This window comes from Dasypus novemcinctus, chromosome 7 (assembly GCF_030445035.2).
Source record: "Dasypus novemcinctus isolate mDasNov1 chromosome 7, mDasNov1.1.hap2, whole genome shotgun sequence".
NCBI classification, from domain to species: domain Eukaryota; kingdom Metazoa; phylum Chordata; class Mammalia; order Cingulata; family Dasypodidae; genus Dasypus; species Dasypus novemcinctus.
The window spans coordinates 87,361,187-87,384,086 of NC_080679.1; the positions used below are offsets into that span (position 1 = coordinate 87,361,187).

The 22,900-nt window shown below is 37.6% G+C and overlaps 1 protein-coding gene across 15 annotated transcripts in view; it reads right to left on the reverse strand.

The window, feature by feature from the left end:
* The window catches only part of SLC4A10 (solute carrier family 4 member 10), a 389,606-nt gene that overhangs the window by 144,792 nt on the left and 221,914 nt on the right, over window positions 1-22,900 (reverse strand). For all 15 annotated transcript variants that reach the window (XM_058300758.2, XM_012527510.3, XM_058300760.2 and 12 more), the window contains exon 4: window positions 11,002-11,140. In XM_058300758.2, coding sequence (XP_058156741.1) covers window positions 11,002-11,140 — 139 coding nt within the window. The remainder of the gene's footprint in view (window positions 1-11,001; window positions 11,141-22,900) is intronic.

The window sequence follows — 22,900 nt, forward strand, 5'->3', positions numbered from 1 at the left end:
CTGGGACATCCCTGAAGGATAGAGGAAAGGGCAAATTCTCCCAGGGGGCAGAAGGTCGAGCAGGGCACCTGGTTGTTCATTTTTCTTAGAAGAAGAAATGGCCAGAGGTGCATTTGTACACTGATTCATGGGCTGTTGCCAATGGTTTAGCTGGATGGTCAGGGACTTGGAAGGAACATGACTGGAAAATTGGGTGACAAAGAGGTTTGGGGACGAGGTATGTGGATAGACCTTTCTGAGTGGGCAAAAAACATGAAAATATTTGTGTCCCACAGGAATGCTCACCAGAGGGTGACTTCAGCAGAGGAATATTTTAATCATCAAGTGGATAAGATGACCTGCTTTGTGGCTAATGCTCAACCTCTTTCCCCAGTCACTCCTGTCATTGCCTAATGGGCTCATAAATAAAGTGGCCATGGAGGTAGGGATGGAGGTTATGCATGGGCTCAGCAACACAGACTTCCCCTCACCAAGGCTGCCTTGGCTACAGCCACTGCTGAGCGCCCAATCTACCAGCAGCAGAGATCCACATTCAGCCCCTGTTACAGCACCATTCCTCGAGGTGACTAGCCTGCCACCTGGAGGCAGGTTGACTACATTGGACCACTTCCACCATAGAAGGGGCAGTAATTTGTTTTAACTGGAATAGATACAAACTCTGGATATGGGTTTGCATTTCCTGCATGCAATGCTTCTTCCAAAACTACCATCCGCGGGCTTACCATGGCATTCCATGCAGCATTGCTTCTGATCAAGGAACCATTTCACAACAAATGATGTGTGGGAATGGGCACATGTCCACGGAGTTCACTGATCTTACCATGTTCTCCATCACCCTGAAGCAGCTGGATTAATAGAACAATGGAATGGCCTTTGGAAGACTCAATTATAGTGCCAACTAGGTGGCGATACCTTGTTGCGCTGGGGCAATGTTCTGCAGGAGGTTGTGTATGCTCTAAATCAGCATCCACTCTGCGGTGCTGTTTCTCCCATAGCCAGCATTCATGGGTCCAGGAACCAAAGGGTGGAAATGGGAGTGGCATCACTCACTATTAACCCTGGTGACCCACTGGGAAAATTTTTGTTTCCTGTCCCTGCATTCTCAAGCTCTGCTGGTCTACAGGTTTTAGTCTGAAAAGGAGGAGTGCTGACACCAGGGAACACAACAAGGATTCCATTGAACTGGAAGTTAAGATGCCACCTGGCCACTTAGGGCTCCTCTTCCCTCTGAATCAACAGGCAAAGAAGGGAATTACTGTACTGGCTGGGGTGATTGATCCTGACTATCAATGAGAAATAGGACTGTGTCTACATTATGGGGGTTAAAGAAGAATTTACCTGAAATACAGGCTATCCTCTAGGACATCTCCTAGTACTACCATGCCTTGTGATTAAAGTCAGTAAAAAACTGCAACAACCAAATCCAAGCAGGATTAACCATGGCCCAGAATCTACAGAAATGAAAGTTTGGGTCACCCCTCCAGGCAGAGAACCACAGCCAGCTGAAGTGCTTGCTAAGTGTAATGGGAACATGGAATGCGTAGTGGAAGAAGGTAGTGATAAATATGAACTTCAACCATGTGACCAGTTACAGAAATGAGGACTGTAATAGTCATGAATCTGCCTTCCTTGTTTCATATATGCACACAAAATGAATTTTCTTTGTTTTCTTCCTCAAACTTTTCCCCTATCACAGGACAAGTTGTATTAGTTTCATATCATAATATTTAAGGATGTCAAGTTTAAGAGTGAATATTACCAAAGGACTTGCACCATATTCTGTAGGGAATTAATGTGTTTCGGTTGTACATAGGAGACTTGAACATTGTTAGGCAAAAATGTATATATATAAGCATGTTTGCTATTGCTTTTACTTAGAGACTAAGTATGGTTTAAGGTAATGTGTACAGTTGCTGTGTTGACAAGGGGTGGACTGTAATGGTTAGGCTAATGTGTCAACTCAGCCAGGTAATTGTGCCCAGTTGTTTGGTCAAGCAAGCCCTGGGCTAATTTTAACACAAAGACATTTACGGACTTCAGTTACCAGTGACTTTACTACATAGACAGCTGGTTACATCTACATCAATCAGGGAGATTGCTGTCAGCAACGAATGATCATTATCCAATCAGTTTAATCCCTTAAAAGGGGAAGTGATTTCAGCACTTGGAGAATTTCCCAGCTCATCCTTGGACAGCCAATGTCTCCCAGAAATTCATCCAGGACCTTCACTGGACCTTCATCAGGGCCCTGGTGTGCAGCCTGCCTGTGGAACCTGGACTTGTGCATACCCATGGTCACATGAGAGACTCAAAATCACATACTATTGACAGATATTTCCTGTTGATTCTGTTTCCCTAGAGAACCCTGTCTAATATAGGTTACTAGGAGATGGGATGAAGGTTGGGAATGTAAAGTTAAGGGATAAAATGTACAGTTTTCCTATTTGGAATGATGGAAAAGTTTTGGTAACAGATGGTAGTAATGGTAGCATGACATTGTAAAAGTAATTAACAAATCTGAAACATATATATCTGAATGCTGTTTAAATGGGAAATGTTAGTATATGTATATGGTAACAAAATAAAAATTAAAAAAAAAAACAACAACCATGGAACTGAACTAAACAAAGAGTGAACCCAATGTTAAACCATGGACTATAATTAATAATACAATTATAAAAATGTGATTTCACCAATTGTAACAAATTTTCTACATTAAAGCAAGGTATTAAAGTAAGGTGGTATATGAGAATTCTGTTATTTTATATATGATTGTTCTGTAGACACACAGCTTCTCTAATAAATAAAAAAAAGTAAGGTCATCCAGGGTCAGAAAATGAACATAAATACCATAAAGGACTAAACTACTATGTGGACATTTTGAGATGGGAAGGGATTGTGGTAAGTTTCTTGGACTAGTTGGAGATAAAATTAAATCTAGGTTTTTGTCTTTACAGCTAAATAGTGTCCATGTGAGCAATGGAAAGTCTTTCTACTCTGGGCCATAGTTTTCTTATCTATAAAATGAGACAAATTCAACATATTAAATAACTTGTCCAAGGTCACCTAGCCAGTAACCTTGTTAAGTCAGGATTCAACTCCAAGTTGTTCTTGCTTCCTTTTTCTCCAGTCTGTGCCCATTTTTTCACCATAAATTAATCACTTTGGTTGAATTTATAGTTCCTTTCTGCTCAAAGACCCTTGTTATGCCTATATTTGGAACAACTGATTTAATGTTTCATTTTCAACCGATCTTGACTCAATCTTAATTTGAATATGTTTTTTCCTTCCTCTGACTCTCTAAGTAACCCACATTTGTTTTCTTTCTTTAAAAATTTATTCATTTATGAAATCCTGAAAACAGTGTGTGTACATTACTAAAAAAGTATTGTTTCTTACTTACCTAAGTAAAACACTGTAAACTGACCCATACAATAATATCATTTGCAAGCTGCAGTAACATTAATAATTAAGTCATTTTTAAAATATTTGTGTGTTTCTTGAGCTATATAAAATGGTCAAACTTTTGTTACAAAGAGATTTATAGTTAAATTTTATACCTAGATAACCCTGAGGACAAATACATGATAATGCATCTATGTCACGTTATCTTAGTTCCTTTGAAAGTAAATATCTACATTTTAAGAATCCTGACCATGTACAGGTTTGTGTAACTGACACCACAATTAAAACACAAACAGTTCCATCATCAAAAGGAACTACCCTATACTACACCTTTACAGTCATACCTCCCACCCCCTGTCCTCTGGCAACCACTAATATGTTCTCCATCACTAGAGTTTTGACATTTCATGGACATTATATGAATGGACTCCTTTAGTATATAACTTTTTGAGTTTGATTTTTTTTCACTAAAGCATAACACCCTTGAGATTCATCCAAGTTGTTGCACGCATCAGCAGTTCTTTTTTGTTGCTGAGTAGTATTCCATTGTATGGATGTACCACTTTATTCAATTATTCATCCACTGACAGACATTTGGATTGTTTACAGGTTTTTCTTTATTATAAATAAAGATGTTACGAAAAATTTATATAGGGGTTTTTTGTGTTAACATAAGTTTTCATTTCTTTGTGACAAATGCCCGTGAGAGCAATTGCTGGGTTGTTATATTTAGTTTTATAAGAAACAATTTTCCAGAGTGGTTCTACTATTTTAATTCCCACCAACAATGCATGTGAAATCCAGTTTCACCACATCCTCACCAACACTTGTTATTGTGAATATTTTTAATTTTAGATATTATATTAGGTGTACAGTGATATCTCATGTGTCTTTAATTTGCAGTTCCCTAATGAATAATGATATTATCTTTTCATGTGCTTATGTGCCATATGTATCACCCTTTTGGCAAAATATCTAATCATGTCTTTTGTCCATTTATCTAAATATATTGTCTGTTTATATATCTTTGATCTTTGAGAGTTCTTTATATATTCTAGATAAAAGCCTTTTATTGGATATGTTGCTTGAAGATATTTTCTCAAAGTCCATACCTTGCCTTTATATCCTATTAATAGGATCTCTAAGAGGAAAAAGTGTCTTTGTGTTTGTTTTAAAGGTCAATTTACTGTTTGCTTTTATGAATTGTGCTTTTGATGTCATATTTAAAAACTCCTCACCCAATTCTAGGTTCCAAAATCTTTCTCCTATGCTTTCTGCTAAATGTTTTTTCATTTTTCTTTTAACATTGTGATCCATGCTATATTTTGAATTAATTTTTACATATAGTGTGAAGTTTAGATCCAGGTTCTTTTTTTGTTGCCTATAGATGTTCAATTGTTTCAACACCATTAGTTTAAAAAACTATCCTATCCCCATCAAAAAGTTTTTGCCCCTTTTTAAAAAATCAGTTGGGTGTACTTGTGTTGGTCTACTTCTGTTCTAATGTTGTTTTTCCATTCTATTCCACTGATCAATGTGTCTGTCTGAGAAGACATCTTAAAAGCAAAGCTAAAGGTTTATTTCTTCCTTCAGAATAATGTCCTTACAACTGGGGGCTTAGTTTTCCTAAAAAAAGAAGTATGAGTTTCTGTGATTTGCTAGCAGCTTAATTGTTAAGATGGCCAAATATAAGTAATATACATGGCCGATTTGATATAACCATAGGCTTCTGAGCAGTGTAAGGAGAGGCAGAAGATATATTTCATAAAAAGGAGCCCACAAGTTACAAGTACCATGTTCCTAAACACACTAACATTTCAAGATTCAGGGTTTTATGCCAGCTCCATAACGATGCCAAGCATATATTTGCCAAAAGCTTTAAGAGATGTTTAAATAAATATTTGTAAAAGACTATATTCGAAATAATATACATACATAAATACATAAGTATGTCTCTTTTTCTGTTGTTTTTCTTTCCATTTAGTACTTCAAAGATAGAAATAAATAGGTCTGGGAACACACTGAAATTTGTTCCAAGATTTCTAGTTGCTGAATATATTGTCAGTTACAAAATGCCTGATTGCAGTTAATGACATAAAGTGCTGCAATTTGGTCCAGTATTCAAATAAACTCAGCTGACATTTATTTGAATAGCAAACAATTCACAAAGGCATGAGATGTGATGAATGATTTGAAAAAAATCAATCATGACATCTTCTGTGGAGGGAGAGATTTAAACTCTGAGCAGATTATTTTCATTTCATTCAGTATGTCTAGACCTGTTTTCATCCATGAGTAGAACTCTGGAGTCTATACTAAACAATATAAAGCAGGTGGTTTGTGAATTCTTTTGAGGATTATGTTGATGATAAACTCCTCTACGATATAAATATTAAATAGAAGTAAAATTTTTCTGCAAGTTAGAAATAGATGTTTTACATAGAACTTAACTCTCTGTTAATTCTAGTCTATGTATTTCAGTGCAACTTTTCTAAGAATTATTATTCTCTGATGCTACTCAGAAAACAAAGGAGTTACTGTGACATCCAAAATGATATCCCTGTGGAAAGCAATGCAGGTCTCTAGATTAAATATCCTCTTTTTGAGACTTTTGGGAAGAGTTGGGAAGTGAGGGTGGGGCCTAGAGAATAGTCTCTTGTCACAGAGTGCATATAATCTTTTCAAGCAGGAATGAATTACAGCCAAGCCTAGAATCTCTAGATATCAGGTGTTTCTTAATCCATATTATCTTTACATTTCATATTCCACTGAAAATTTTTTACTTGAACATTTACTAATGCTGAATATTAAATGCTTTCACAGTATCAAAGAATTACCTTGATGTAATAATCACTTTCCATACCTCTATTATATATCAGACGCTTAACTGCTCCCTCCTTCTTTGTCTCTTCCCTGACCATTTGTGGGAAGCATTTTAAGGGGCAACCACAGTGAGTCAAACTGTTTTCTCCACAATTACACAGTTGTGGTATCTTTGTGCACTTTTCTATAAATAACACTATACGTTATTTATAAGCAGGACATTGTAATTGTGCTGATTTCATTAGCCTTGTCATATGGCTTCTTGTAGGATTTTGAAAAATGAACAGCAGGTTTTCACAAACATTTATTAAATAATTATGATTCAAAAATTTAACTTCAAGTCTAAAACTTTGCTTAAGTTTTACTTGGCAACAACAGTGAGCACAAATTATTCAAGATGTGATACGTGACAGCTGCTGATATAATATCCTTTTTATTTTTATACTTAAGGGTAGAAAGTTACTAATTTCACCTGGAATACTAACCAAAAGAAAGAAATGCTTCAATTGGTTATGCTAATAGATTTACGAGATTCAAATTGCATTTGGGAAATCAGATGGAGCTATTAATTAGCTAAAATTAGCCATTTTAGATGAATGAGGGCAACCAGCACAAAATTACTTCTGCCATTTTAACAACTACATATCTAAGTCCTCAAATAAATATCTTCTGTTTTTCCCTGAAATATTGCCTCTGCCAAAATTCATCTACCCTCCTCAATGTCTATTCCCATTTTGATTGCTCATCTGATGTCTCCCTGAACCTCAAACAGCTGTACCACGTATGTTTCCAGAAGCATGCTAAGAACATAAGTCCTACCTAATAACATCAGAAAATGCTAATAATTAAGTTCATTGGCTCTTTAATTATTTATAAATAAACAGCAATGTATTTTGGTGGTTTGAGATTAACATGTTTACATTGTTCAAATTAATCCACTAGAGCATGATAAAATCCTACCTGCTCAACTGTGATAGATTGGAAAGAGCTAAATTTCAGTATTGCTTCTGCCAACTTCCAGCTTTATTGAGTGGATAAGTTACAAGGAAATTACTGTTAAAAAGGAACAGATGACCATTTGATCCCGAAGATGAAAAGTCACCAATCAACTAAGAATTAGGGAGTTACTCATCCCAAAATGAATATTCCAATCTTACTACTCAGGTCTATTATGTAGGGTGTGAGTGAAGAAAGGAATCTAAAAGAAATGCTCCCAAAATTTGTTTGTAGCAAAATATTATAGCAACTCTAACTAATCAGAGCTGTCTAGTCACCGTACCTACCAGAAAAAAAACCATATTTCTTGTAACCAACTAAACATAGGTGCTCCTAGCCTTACACGGGTAGTATGCACTCTAACTCCCCTATCAACAGCTCTTTAATCAAGAAAGAGCAAAAGCTATAGCACTAATTTGTAGAAAAGATTAACATATATTACTTTTCTGACTCCAAATAAAGAGATGAGCACATGTATTCTGCATTTTAAAGCCCCCAAATATTTAGTTTTTGATGCAGCTAGAAGAAAAAAATAAGGTAGAAGATTTTTAATCTTAAAATTTACCAGGTTAAACAAAGGTATTTCAAATTAATTGATATCTAAATTACTACACTAGAAAGCATCATAAGGGAAATTGATACATATAAATTTTTAAATAAATAAGGTAATTTGCATGTAATAACATACCACCAACTTAAATTACTAAAAAAAAAAAAGGCAAAGTAATGAATGATTTGACATAAAACTGGTAAAAGAAATGAACAGGTAGTCCTTAGGAAAAAAATAGAAACATGAAAAGATGCCAAATTCACTAATAATTAAAGAAATACAAACTGAAACAATGAGCTATATTTTTTTCACTTATAAAATTGGCAAACATTTTTAAAAGTTTTATGATTTAGTGTGTTAAGAGTTTGGGGGAAATAAATATTCACATACACCATTGGTGGAAGTGTAAATTATGGAAGCATTTTATGAAGGCAATTTTGTAATATCTACCAAAGTAAAAATGTTTGTTCTCTTTGGTATATAAATTCCCACAAAATACCTACATAAATGCCTACAAGATAATGCCAAAATATACACAGAAGTGATAATTGCAGCAATGTCTATAGTAATGTCTAAAACTCAAACAGGGAAGCAGATTTGGCTCAATGGATAGGGCACCCACCTACCACATGGGAGGTCCAAGGTTCAACCCAGGGCCTTCTGACCCATGTAATGAGCTGGCCCATGCACAGTGCTGACACGTGCAAGGAGTGCCATGCCACACAGGGGTGTCCCCTGTGTAGGGGAGCCCCCCGTGCAAGGAGTGTGCCCCGCAAGGAACACGCCCCATAAGGAGAGCCACCCAGCATGAAAAAAGCACAGCCTGCCTAGGAATGGCGCCACACACAGAGCTGATGCAGCAAGATGATGCAACAAAACAAGACACAGATTCCAGGTGCCGCTGACAAGAATACAAGCAGGGAAGCAGACTTGGCCCAATGGATAGGGCATCCACCTGCCACGTGGGAGGTCCACAGTTCAAACTCCGGGCCTGCTTGACCGGTGTGGAGCTGGCCCATGCACAGTGCTGATGCGTGCAAGGAGTGCCCTGCCACACAGGAGTGTCTCCCGCGTAGGGAGCCCCACACATGAGGAGTGCACCCTGTAAGGAGAGCCGCCTAGCTCGAAAGAAAGTGCAGCCTGCCCAAGAATGGTGCCGCACACACAGAGAGATGACACAACTAGAAAAGAAACACAGATTCCTGATGCCGCTGATAAGGACAGAAGCAGTCACAGAAGAACACACAGAGAATGGACACAGAGAGCAGACAACTGGCGGCGGGGGGGGGTGGGCAGGGAAGAGGAGAGAAATAAATAAAAAATAAATCTTTAAAAATCAAACAATGAAAATGTCTAAGGCTGGCTAAATAAATGAATGTTAATCCATATAATCAAATGCAATGCAGCCATTAAAAAACCTGAGAAAACCTGTACTGTACTGTTGATATGGAAAAATTTTCCAAATATAAAAAGGGAAAAAAAGTAAAGTGTCAACACTGTATATTATAGAATCCCTACTGTGTAAATTTATAAACAGAGAGATTTACATGCAAATCTAGGCATAAAAATTTTGTTCTGGAAAGATGCACAAGAAACTGCAACACCAATTACCTTTGAAGAGAAGGACTGGTAATGTAGAGGGATACTTTTGTTTTTTACCCTTCTATACTTTTGTAATTTAACTATAGGTGGTTATTAGTTTTATTTTTTTAAATGTTAACAGGGATGAATGAGGTGATAGCCATTTTGGCTTTTTTTTAATTTACTTTCAGCATTTTTTAAATAAAAGAAAGCCTAAAAGGTCACTCAAGATATATCAAAAAAGATATATCTTGGGCCAGTATTATAATCACTGCACCAGTATTATTCATAATATTCATTATCACAATTAACATTTCGTTCCACACTATCTGTGGGTAGAGCAAGCTAAGGCAATGATTAGACGCAGCCACAAGTTTAGTATGATTCAGTAGAATACTGTGGCTTTCAGAAGGCTGCTGCAATCTTAGGGCCCTTAACAAACATGTTCAAGAGAAGGAATTTCTAACAGATAAAGCTGTCTAACCATGGAAGGGATAGCCTAGCAAAACAGTCAAGCCTATTTTATCAGTGGATGTTGTTCAAAAACACTCTGCTCCCTCTGTACAGAATCCCTCTGCTTTTCTGCCCAGATTTATTCCTACTCGACCTTCAAGAGTTAACTCAGGAAATCTTCTCCTTCAGGGAAACTATCCTGATCCACTCTCCTTCACTGTTGTATTTCAGATCCTCACTACTCAAAGTAAAACAAAGACACTGACATCTCATCACCTGAGAACTTGTTAGAAATACAGAATCTCAGACCCCAAGCCTGAGGCCTACTGAATCCTCATTTTATCAGGATCCCAGAGGATTCTTATTCACATTAAATTTGGGAAGCAGTGGGTAAAGGATAACCCTAGCTGTGCCCACAGGTTGTTGTGCACACCTGCATCATAGTATCCATTATACAGCATTTACAACTTGTCTAAATCCTCCATTAGACTGAGATGATTAAAGACAAGACTTAAGATTTTTCCTTGCTGTTGCTCTATATCCATCGCACCTGGCACATGATGGGGTAGTCCATGAATGTTTGTTAAATAAATAAGTAAGCAAGAATGAATAAAAACTAAACACAAAACTTAGTTCATTACTGTATAGCAATCCATCAAATATATAGCAATATAGAAATATTAATAACAAAAGATAAAAAGTAATTTTAAAAAGATATTCTGAGAAAACACATATTTAAGTATGTACATATCTGAGAAACACATTATAAATTATTTTTATCCTCACCAAATAGTAAATGAAATCCAGGACTGTACCTAAATTGACTTATCATAATGTTTGCCCTTTCTTTAAAAAAGTCCCCTGCTTTTATAATATCACTGGTTTGGGCACAAATCAGCAGCTAAAAAAGATAGAAACAAATGTCTTTTAAACTTCCATTGTTTTGCTGGTGACACACAAAATTATGTTACTGTTTATCTTTAAGACTGCAGCTGTTGCTGGTTCTTTGTCATTGTTTACTATAATTACTGCCTTCAGCTTTCATTCTGACCCATATCCCATTGTAGGATACGCCCAGGCCAGATGAACAACTTCAGAAATCAGCAGCACGCATGAAGGCGTACATTAAGAATCTCTTTTTATAATAGCATGAAAATTCTCTAGTAGGCTTCCACCCAAACAAGACTCCTCACCTGGCTGTTTCTCGCCACTCAGCATCCTCACCTTCACGCCAGCAAATTTCATCCAGTTCTGTGAAAAGGTCATGAGGAATGTGCTCCTCATCATCATCCTCAGTTCCAAGAATAAACTGTACCCGCTGTGATGGGGTGTCTATGGAAAACCAGAGATATCAACATGTATTACCATGACTTCGAGCTAAAAATGTCCCAGTCGTCAACTTCAACACCACGCCCAAACTCACACCCCACTTCCCGCCCTACTGCAACACTTATCCAAAGTAGACTCAGGCAATTAAAACTAAATTTAGCATTACATTAAGTGTGGGATGACTTAAGAGTAAAAATATGTAAAATGTAAATATACAATGTGTATATATTATCAAAAACAAAATCAAATATGTTTTTTGGATTATTTCTATCTCTCATCATGGAAATTATTTCTATTTCTCTCACAAACATATATACACATTTTCTCTCATCAAAATGCTGTATTTTATGGGATATATTCAGAAGATTAGACTATGATAAAATTTACTTATACTAAAATAGTGCTGAATATAATTTTATTTTATCTATTTCATCATACTTAAATCTTAAATTGGCATGTAGTAAAATTGACTTTTATGTTGCATAAATTCTTTGAGTTTTGACACATATATAAACTTGTCTAACCATACCATATAAAGCAAAAAGAACAGTTTCATCACCAAAACCTCCCTTGTGATGCTCCTTTGTTGTCACATTCTCAAACCACCCCTGGCACCCACCGATCTTGTCTCCATTGCTATAGATTTGTGTTTTCCAGAATCTCATATAAATGGAAACATGTTCTAAGTAACATCTGAGACTGGCTTTTTTTAATAGCATAATGCTTTTGAGATTTTGAGATACATGTGTATTATTGTATCAGTTCATTCCTTTTTATTGCTGAGTAATATTCCTTTGTAGGAATTTACCACAGTTTCCTTACCAATTCATCTGTTAAAGAATGGTTGAGTTGTTTCCAGTTTTGAATGATTATGAATAGAGCTTTTTAAGCATTTTTGCCTATATATTTTGTGTAAATACAAGTTATGATTTCGCTAGGAGTAGGATTGTGGTGTCATATGGTAAATGTATGTCCAAATTTATAAGAAACTGCCAAATCGTTTTCCAGAGTGGCCATAATGTTTTGCATTCCCAAAAGCAATATATGAGAGTTGCAATTACTCAGCATCTTCAACAGCATTCAGTATTACTATCAGCTAGTTTTTCAGTTATTCTATGTAGTGGTATCTTATTGTGGTGTTAACTTGCATTTTCTTAATAGCTATTTTTGAGCATTTCTTCCTTCAACATGATGTCTTCAAGGTTCATCTATATTTTCACAAGTATCAGAATGTCATTCCTTTTCACAGCTGAATAATGTTATATTGTACGTAAATACCACATTTTATTTATCCATTGATGAGCATTGGGTTGCTTTTGGCAATTGTGAATAGTGTTGTGATTAACACTGATGTGCAAATATCAGTTCAAGTCCCTGCTTTCAATCTTTTCAACTAGTATATACCTACTAGCAGAATTACTGGGTCATATAGTAATTCTATACTTAACTTCCTAAGGAGCCACCAAACTGTCTTCCACAGCAGCTGCACCATTTTACACTCCCACCAGCAATAAATGATTGCTCCTATTTCTCCACAGCCTCTCCCACACTCATAATTTTCTGTTTTATTCTTTTTTTAAATTTTTATAGTAGCCGTTCTAGTGGGTATGAACTGGTATCTTGTTCCTCACCTTAGGGAAAAAAACATTTAGTTTTTCACCAATAAGTTTCATGTTAATTGTCCTTCAGCTCAGAATGCCTTCATTTAATCTTCATGCCTGAAAGTTATTTTTCTGGATATAGAATTCTGGATTGAATGTTCTTTCCTTTCTACTACAAGTTTAAAATGTTGTTCCATTTCCTTCAGCCTCCATGGCTTCTGATGAGAAATCTGCAGCCACTGGAATTATCATTCCTTATATGAAATTCATTGTTTTCTCCGGCTACTCTAAGCATTTTTAATTTGTCTTAGGTTTTCAGAAGTTGCACTATGATATGTATGACTATGGAATTTTTTGGTTTTGTTTTGTTTTACTTTTATCCTGTTTGGGGATCATATTTGAAAGTATAAGATTTTTTGTGTGTGTATGTGCCAAATTTGCTAAGATTTTCAATCATTATTTCTTCAAATATTTTATCTGTTCTATGCTGCTCTTTCTCTTCTCCTATAATTCTGATGACAGAATTAATTTAGAACAGTCTCCAACGAAATCCATCTATGGTCTTCCAGAAAATTTTCCTTTAAGAATGCCATGTCATTGGCCACTCTGATTAATCTAACAAGGACTAGAACAACATTCATTCACTTTTTCTCATACAGCATTTACTTACAGTTACTATCATGAGGACTCCAATCAGAAGAATAAACCAATTTATAGTATATACCTCAACCATACCCCTAGGTTCCAGAAATCAACCAATGAAACAAATCCAACAAACTATCAGGGTCTATGTTAAAAATTCAGATGACTTTCTACTTACCTCTCTATACTGACCCTTCCATTTGGCCTGAGGTATTAACTCCACTAAGCATTATGTATGAGCAATTACGCAGATCCTCCCTTGTCCCACAAAGAGGCAGAAAAGTGCAATTCATGAATGTGCTATGTAGGCCAAGGTAGTATCAATGATCTTTTCAGGTAGACTCAGGGACAAATCCCGCACCATTTTTTCTAATTTGATAACTTCTATAGTAGACACTGGATCTATATAAAATAACAGCTCAGTTATCTCTCCAAGAAGCCCCCAAGTAAACAAGCTTCATTTTGGAGATATCCCCAAAATAATTTGAAGCCTCCTAATGGTGGTGTATCCTTGAACAATTGAAAGTCTTTATAACCACCAGCATGTTACAAGCCACTGAGTTTTTGGTAGGGAGACAAGATAATATATGGCTTTAGCATAAGATATAAAGTTTCAAAAATGCATAAAGTGTCCCTGAAAAGAACATGTTATTTACAATTGTTAGGATCTGTATCAGTCGGGGGAACAAGTGGATAGTGTCTCTAACATAGCCTCCAGGCTGGCTGTTTGACCTTAGGGTTCCAAGTTCAATCAAGATAATTGCGTTCTAGTCCCTGTTTTTAGAAGGTCGGTTTGAGTAACGTCAATCCAACCTGACCTGTTTGTTCATGCCACCCACAAGGAGGCACCCATCCACCCAACAGAATGGCCAAGGAAAGCTACAGAAATGTAGGTCAGAATGACAATTGAAGGTGTTTATAAGTTTCTGGGAGAGGATGGAGAGAAAGTGATGGAGCATGGGGCCATTCCCTGCTATTTCTGATAAACACCTCTATAAGGTTAAAAGCAAAGGTAATCAAATACTGGGAAGAACCAACTGGTATCAACTAAATTCAAGGCCCTTGCCATAGTTTTGGAGAGCCACAAAAATGTGTTTTCCTTCATGAGGAAGATTCTAGGAACAATTCCAAAAGATCATTAATTTCCCTCCCATTCCATACCATCTATAACTTGACCTTTTTCCCAATCACCTCCTATCACATCTAGACATTTAGTTGGGAAAGTCAGAAATTAAAGGGTAAAGGGTATTTTTAAAAATTTACCAAGACTCAGTGGCAGATTTGGCCCACTGGTTAGGGCGTCCGTCTATATGGGAGGTCCGTGGTTCAAACCCCGGGCCTCTCTGACCGGTGTAGAGCTGGCCCATGCGCAGTGCTGATGCACGCAAGGAGTGCCCTGCCACACAGGGGTGTCCACCATGTAGGGGAGCCCCACGCACAGGGGAGTCCCACATGCAAGGAGTGCACCCCGTAAGGAGAGCCCCCAGAGCGAAAGAAAGAGCAGCCTGCCCAGGAATGGCGCCACCCACACGGAGAGCTGACACAACAAGATGATGCAACAAAAAGAAACACAGATTCCCATGCCGCTGACACCAACAGAAGTGGACAAAGAAGACGCAGCAAATAGACACAGAGAACAGACAACCAAGGTGGGGGGTGGGGGGGAAGGGGAGAGAAATTAAAAAAAAAAAAAATTTACCAAGACTATTATATTCCCCACTTTAGTCCGTGTTGGCCACTGTATGGGGACCTGGGCAAGCAGTGTAATTAATCAAGTGAGCACTATCCTTAGGATATAGGATTATCTCCATCTAGCGTGAGTATTCAGAATGAGAATCTGGTGAAGATGGCAAATTATGGAGCTTCAGAACTCAGTCCTTCCATCAAAACAACTATTAAAAAGGCAGAAACTGTCTGAAATAACTATTTTAAAACTCTGGAGGTCAGAAGAACACTGTACAGCGTCGAGGAAGGAGTGGGAGGAAGAAGCTGATATATTACAGCAAAGAACAATAAATTGATCTCTCCACATGGCAGCAACTGGCACCCATACCCCAATCTTGTGGAAGGCCATTGTGGGATCCAGTCCCTGGCTACTTTACTAGTGACAGAAAGGGATATAAAAATCTTCAACAAGAGCGGGGGTGGGCATGGATGATCACTGATCACGACTTTTTAAGAGCAAATTCACATCACTGAGGGTCTGGCTCTGAGGACAGCTATTGTTTATACCTGTCCTGGACATAGGAGGTGGCAGTCATTGTTTTAACCAGCCTGGAAAAGGAGGTGGCAGTTGAGACTTAAAGACACTGTATGTCTCAAATGGTGGGGGATAGTTAGTTGAAGGGCTGCATTTACTAGGCAGACCAGGAAAGCTCAAATCTGGGAGCCATCATAGAAGATCTTAATTCTCTTCTAGATCCCCTCCCCCAGACACACTGGAAAGAGTGTGCAACCTAATTGTGGGCCCCTGGCCCTGTTTGGCTGGGAAATACTGACTTGGAAAAGTCCTCTTTGGGGTGACCATCCTCCAAGAATTACCCTCCAGGCAAAAGCAGCTTGAGACAACAAAAGGAATGTAAAAAAAAAACCAAAACTAATAGTTTAAAATATTAAAATGTGCTTTTTTGTTGCATATTATATAAGACAAAGAAACAGGAAATGATGGTCCTGGAGTCCTCTTTCACATGCAGGGTAAAAATGGCAGCTGTCATTCTGTTTCTGCTTTCACTTCTAAGTTTATATAAGACCCCAGCAAGAAGGAAGAGACCTAACCTGGGTCAGACATTGCTGATGCCTGACATAGTCCAATCAAAGGCCCGAAAGCAATCTAATCAAAACTGATCTAATTAAGGTCCCTTAACAGACTAATGCAACCCAGGGGACTCACACCCACAGGAATGGATTAGTTCAAAGAACATGATCTTTTTGGGAATTCATAAAACTTCAAACTGTTCCACCTATCTTATCAAATCTTGAAATGACAATGTTGGTAGCTCTTCTCCTTGAAGCTCAATAATATTTTCCATTTTTCAGTTGAACTTTACAATTTTCCTCATATTATTTAAATGTCATGTACAATCTGTGCATTTGAATTTCTACATTTTAACTTGATTTTAAAATTTTTAATAATACAGTATTATTAATGCTACTTAGTTGTTGGTGAGCTCGCTAGCAAGTAACTTCTAGCCAAAATGGCCGCTGAGCATACATAATGGCTATCACAAACGGCACCGTCCTTCTTCCTTGCCATTTTCCTGCCAGAGAAGCCCGCGGGCCAACTTCAAACCTGCCTCATCCAATCAGTAGCCGCTTCAAATTACCCCAGCCCCCCTACCCTATCCATAATTGACACATCACTCAAGCCTCCACCCCTGCCTATATAAGCTGTACCACTTCCCCAATAAACTAGACCTGCGCCACGAGCCTGCGTCTCCGGAGTGGTTACTGTGTGTTTAACCCGGTTATGTGATGCCGGGGCTCCGTCGTCACTTACCTCGCGGACAGGCAGCCTGCCCCAACCGGGCAGGAATTAATAACAGCACTTAGTAATCTTTTCACAGGATGGTAAAATTAAAGTTTCAGCTGTGCCAGCTAGAACCAATAGATATTTCTCTCCAAAGGAGATGTACGACCATATGCAAAATCTGCAAATCATAGTCCTGGAAATCTAGTAATTTGACTCTAACTCCTCACACACACCAAGGATCATGAGTTGGAGACAGTAGACAAATTTTGAAGAAGATTTCTTCAGAAAAAGTTGTAATAGAGCCCTACCTCTTCTTACTCCCCTCCATGCAAAGGGGATTAAGGATATCTTCACATCACTCAATCCAAGTGAATTTAACTCAAAGGGCATCAGAAGAGCTTGATATGAAAAACTTCCAGAAGAACTTGATATATTCCCTGCAATGGACTAGCATTTGATTCCTGCCTGAAAAACATAAATTCTGCCTAGCTGCTGACTACGGAGATTGCTGCTTTGAATGGCATATACTCCCAGAATTTATTAGAGCAGTGAGTACTTTCCTATGAATCAGATACAAACCACACACAGGAGAATAACCATTAGACCCACTGAATAAATACAAATAGTTGGTGTAAGACAGAAATAAAGTTACTTCATGATTAAATCCCACAAGTGTGTTCATCTGAAAAGCAACAAAAGTCTTACAAATGATCAGAATTCATTTATATTTATAAATGAGTTATTAACTTTTAAACTGTGTATTTCATTGAAATAGTTCTGTTTCAATGGTGAGATATATGGTGAGATTATAATAAAGAGAAAAAAACAGAATAGATTTTTAAAAATTTATCTAATCTTTCCTATGGGTCAAGTGTTTTCCAAACACTATCTCTTTTATGTCTTACAATAACCAAAGTCTAAAAAAGCATTGTAAATAACAAAGAATCTTTAAAAAAAACAGGTAATCTTGGTTTGTAAATGTTAACTGCTCCTACATCTTAAGCATGATTATATATATACTCAAGAAATTATAAAAAAGGAAAAAGAAAATACATTTATATAGCATATTTGCTTCAGATATTGAAGAGGGATTTCTTTTTTAGAATGTTAATTTGAGAAATAATAGATTTTATTACTAAATACTTTAAGAAATGTATCAAACTGTATTTTATAGCCAAATGAACAAGAATGTAGTCAGTAGTCAAGTCCTGTGCTCTACTACTTCTTCAAAGGATGATGCTAATTTACTGGATGGAACGTGAATGCTTATTTTGAAATGAATTACTATAAATATCAGAAGTACTTAATAAATTCAGTGGTACAACAAATAGTTATTTCTGTTCTAGTTTCCTGAAATAACATGATGGTAAATTTTATGCGTTAATTTGGCTAGGCTATGGTGTCCAGTTGTTTGGCCAAACACTATCCTAGATGTTCCAGTGGAGGTATTCTGTAGATGTGATTAGTTCTATAATCAGTTGACATCAATTAAGGGAGATTTCACTGAATAATGTGCATGGGCCTTACCCAATCACTTGAAGGCCTTAAAAGCAAAAAACAGATTTTCTGGAGAAGAAATTGTACCTTAAGACTACAAGGTCAATTCCTGTCTGAATTTCCAAACTGCAGGCCTCCCTTGAGGATTTCAGAGTCAGGACTGAAACATCAACTCTCAGTCAGAATTTCCAGTCTGCTGGACCTACAGATTTCAGACTGGCCAGGCCCCACAATTGAGTAAGACAATTCCTCAGAATAAATCTCTTCATGTGTACATATACATCCTGTTGGTTATGTCTCCTTGGAGAATCTGGACTGAATCCAATAAGAACATGGTACTGTCTTTTTTCTAAAGTGTACTATCTGTGTGATACGTATCAAAACCAGATCCCTGGAAGCAGATGTGGCTCAACTGATAGAGCATCTGCCTGCCATATAGGAGGTCCAGGGTTCAGTACCCAGGGCTTTCCAGCACCGTGTGGTGAGCTGGCCCACATTCAGTGCTGCAGCATGAAAGAGTGCCGTGCCATGCAGGGGTGTCCCCTACATAGGGGTGCCCCACGTGCAAAGAGTGCACCCTGCAAGGACAGCCACCCCTTGCAAAAAAAGTGCAGCCAGCCCAGGAGTGGCACCACACACATGGAAAGCTGACACAGCAAGATGACGCAACAAAAAGAGACAGATTTCCACTGCTGCCTGACAAGAATGCAAGTGGACACAGAAGAACACACAGCGAATGGACACAGAGAGAAGAAAATGGTGGGGGTAGGGGAAAGGGGAGAGAAATAAATAAAAATAAATCTTTAAAAAAAACAGATCTCATGAGAGTCAAGAGAAATACTTTAATCAGCCTCTGTGCTTGGCTGTTCTGGAAAAAAAAAAATCAGTATTTGGAATAGCCATAAACAAAAGCATAAATGGCCACTTTAGAGTCACACTTAGAAACTAATTAAATCTTTCCATTCCACTAACTCAGTATAGACCAGCACAGCCATTTTGTTGTGCTTAAAAGCCTTTCTGCCTATCTGCTCACTTATCAAAGGCTACATTTAATAGTGAAACTGAAAGCTAACAAATACAATTATAGTTGCTGAATCATTATCTAGATGTTTTCTAACTTTCTGATATATTGTGATGCAGCCAGAAGCAAGTATCTATAACTATTGTAACTCACCGAATTGTAACCTGATGCCTTGTTTCTTTGATGCTGAAGCTATGTTTTGTACTGCATAATCTTTACTCTGTAACTGGACAATCATGAGACAACTGGTGACTGGTCCCATTTGTATCCCCGTGTCTTGTTTTGCAACTCTAAAGTCTGGTGCCCTTGCACGTAGCATCCTTAAATGATTAACATCGGCCCAGAAGAGACCAACCCAATTCCTAAGATGTCTTGCTAAACCAAGCCAGCTCTAATCAGAGATGGCCGGTCTGACATGCACAATGGCCTAAACCTTAAACTTAAAGTAAACTAAGCACATATCAACCTGCACATACTCAGAAATTACACTATCACTAACATCATCATCTCAAACCACCCTACTCGTTACCCTAAGCCTGTCTGCCTTTGTTTGAATACTACAAAACACTGATGGTTTCCCCAGTTCAGGGAGACAGATCTGAGGACTGCCCTCCTGACTCTGTGAGGCTGGCCTTTGCTGAATAAACTTCTCAAAATCCTGATGTCACTTAATTGACTCCGGTACACATTGGGCAAGTACTCACTTTTGAACCACCACAACAGCAGCCATGTCTCAATGTTGGCATTATGGTGCTCATGTTTTTGAAGCATTTTCTTTCATCACAATTTTCAAAGGCTTATTTCAGTTTACTCTGTATCAGTAATCTGGGTATCTATAATATTTACCACACATCTAGCCCCAAAAGCTCAATTGCTGGGTCCATGAGCCTTAAATTTGAGACTTATTAGTGTTTCTCCTATAATGCATGAGGATCACTCACCACTCATCTTTAAAATACTAGCTGTAAAAAAACATGAGTAAACAAGACTTCCATGGTTATTAATAAAGAGGATTTGAAAGTCTGATCAGGTATCAGGTATTCAAAAAGACTTCTCTGGGAAACAGACATGGCTCAACTGATAGAGCATCCACCTATCAAACAGAGGGTCCAGGGTTCAATCCCTATGGTGAGCCAGCCCATGTGCTGTGCTGCCGCATGCAAGAAGTGCTGTGCCACACAGGGGCACCCCCATTTAGAGGTGCCCCATGTGGAAGGAGTGCACCCCACAAGGAGAGCCACCGGCCACATGAAAAAAGCGCAGCCTGCCCAGGAGTGGCGCTGCATACAGGGAGAGCTGATGCAGCAAGATGACGCAAGAAAAAAGAGACACAGTTTCCTGGTGCCACCTGACAATGCAAGCAGACGCAGAAGAACACACAGCGAATGGACTTAGAGAGTAGACAATGAGGGGGGGAAGGGGAGAGAAATAAATAAAAAAATCTTAAAAAGAAAAGACTTCTCTAAGACATAGTGATAACAGTGATGTATTAAAAATGATGCTGGGAAGCGGACTTGGCCCAGTGGATGGGGAGGCCATCTGCCACATGGGAGGTCCCCGGTTCAGACCCCGGGCCTCCTTGACCCATGTGGAGGTGGCCCATGAGCAGTGCTGATGTGCGCAGGGAGTGCCTGCAGCATGGGGTGTCCCCCTTATAGGGGATCCTCACGTACAAGAAGTGAACCCCGTAAGGAGAGCTGCCCAGAGCGAAAGAGGGTGCAGCCTGGCCAGGAGTGGTGCCGCACACACAGATTGCTGACATACAAGGTGACGCAACAAGGAGAAACGCAGATTCCCGTGCCGCTGACAACAACAGAAGCGGACAGGGAAGAAAGCACAGAGGGTGGACACAGAGAGCAGACAAGGGGGTGCTGGGGGGAAGGGGAGAGAAATAAATTTAAAAAAATAAATCTTTAAAAAAATGATGCTTTATTAAAGTAGGGTAATATATTCAAGGGCAAGAGGTTTGTTATCTGGGTTCAGGAAAGCACATAGTTCCTTTTCTCTGGCTTTTCATTCTTTAAAGCAGAAATTATAGGCAATATGTTATGTTCACAAAAGTAATTTTATGATCATCCTACCAATATACTTTTAACATCTTACAGAGAGACTCAGATTCTGTTTAAGTACAGCAAATGTTCAAAATGTGTTATTCAGTGCCTATTTTTTCATGTCTATACACCTTATAATAGTACGACAAAAATTACAGTACTATCAAAATCAGTTTTCTAAGTTAGCATAAATACTTCTTCTATGTTAGCTATTTTATTCAGTTTATGATAATCACTGAAAACAGTGCTGTTTACAAACTAAACCCAAGAATATGGTCAATCAAGATAAGGGTCTATTTCAATATTTACTAAAATATATAATGGAAATAAATGACAGAGTAGAAAAAATTGCACTACAACATAAGGGTCACAGCCTCTCATTTCCTCTTCTGTAATCTGCAAACACATCAAAAGACACCATTAAGAGAATGCAAAGATAAGACACAAATGTGAGAAGATATGTGCAACATATAAAACCAGCAAAGGGCTTTTACCAAGATATATAAAGAACTTCTATAAATCAATAAGATAAAACAACCCAAAAAGAAAATATAAGACTTGGATAGGTACTTCATAAAACAGAATATCCAAATGTCCAAAGACACACACAAAGTTGCTCAACCCCATTAATAATCCATAAATGTAAATTAAAACCATATGATATCATTACAGATCTTACCAGAATGGCTAACATTAACATTAAAAAGATTGAAATTACCAAGTGTTGGCAAGGATATGGAACAACATAAATCTTCATACATTGCTGATGGGAGTAAACTGATACACCACTTTGGAAAACAGTGTGGATTTACCTACCAAAGTTAAAAATATTGAATGTACACTTTGGATAGAATGTACAAGACATGGGACTGTATAACACAGTCAAAACATAAAAGATAATAATAAGCCAAGACTGCCAAAGGACACTAGATCTGTGCCACCCATAACAGTTATCACTAGGCGCATGTGGCCATTGAGGGCTTATAGATGGCTAGGCCAAATTGAGATATGTAAAATAGACACTATTTTACTAAGTCTGAAAACTTAGTAAAATAAAAGAAGGTAAAATATCTCGTTAATATTATTTTATTATGTAGCGAAATAGTAATTTATAGGTATATTAACAAAATTATTTAAATTAAATGTTATTTAAATTTCTATTAAGTATTAAATATAATTATATTTAAAATTTCATCTATTTCTTTTTACTTTTCTTAATGTGACCTATAGAAAATTTTAAATTACTTAGGTGGTTTGCATTTATGGCTTATATTTCTTTTGGACAGTGCTGCTCTAGAAGCTTGAGGTTGCATGACATTTTTCTTAAAAATTAGTTATTGTTCTCTATGTACCAAGCATTGTATTATAGAAATAGAATAAGACATAGGTCCTGCCCTTCAGGAACTTATAATATAGTTGGAGATAATGCGAAAACATAAAAATAATTGAGTGATGACACAAATTAAGTACAGATGTAGAGTA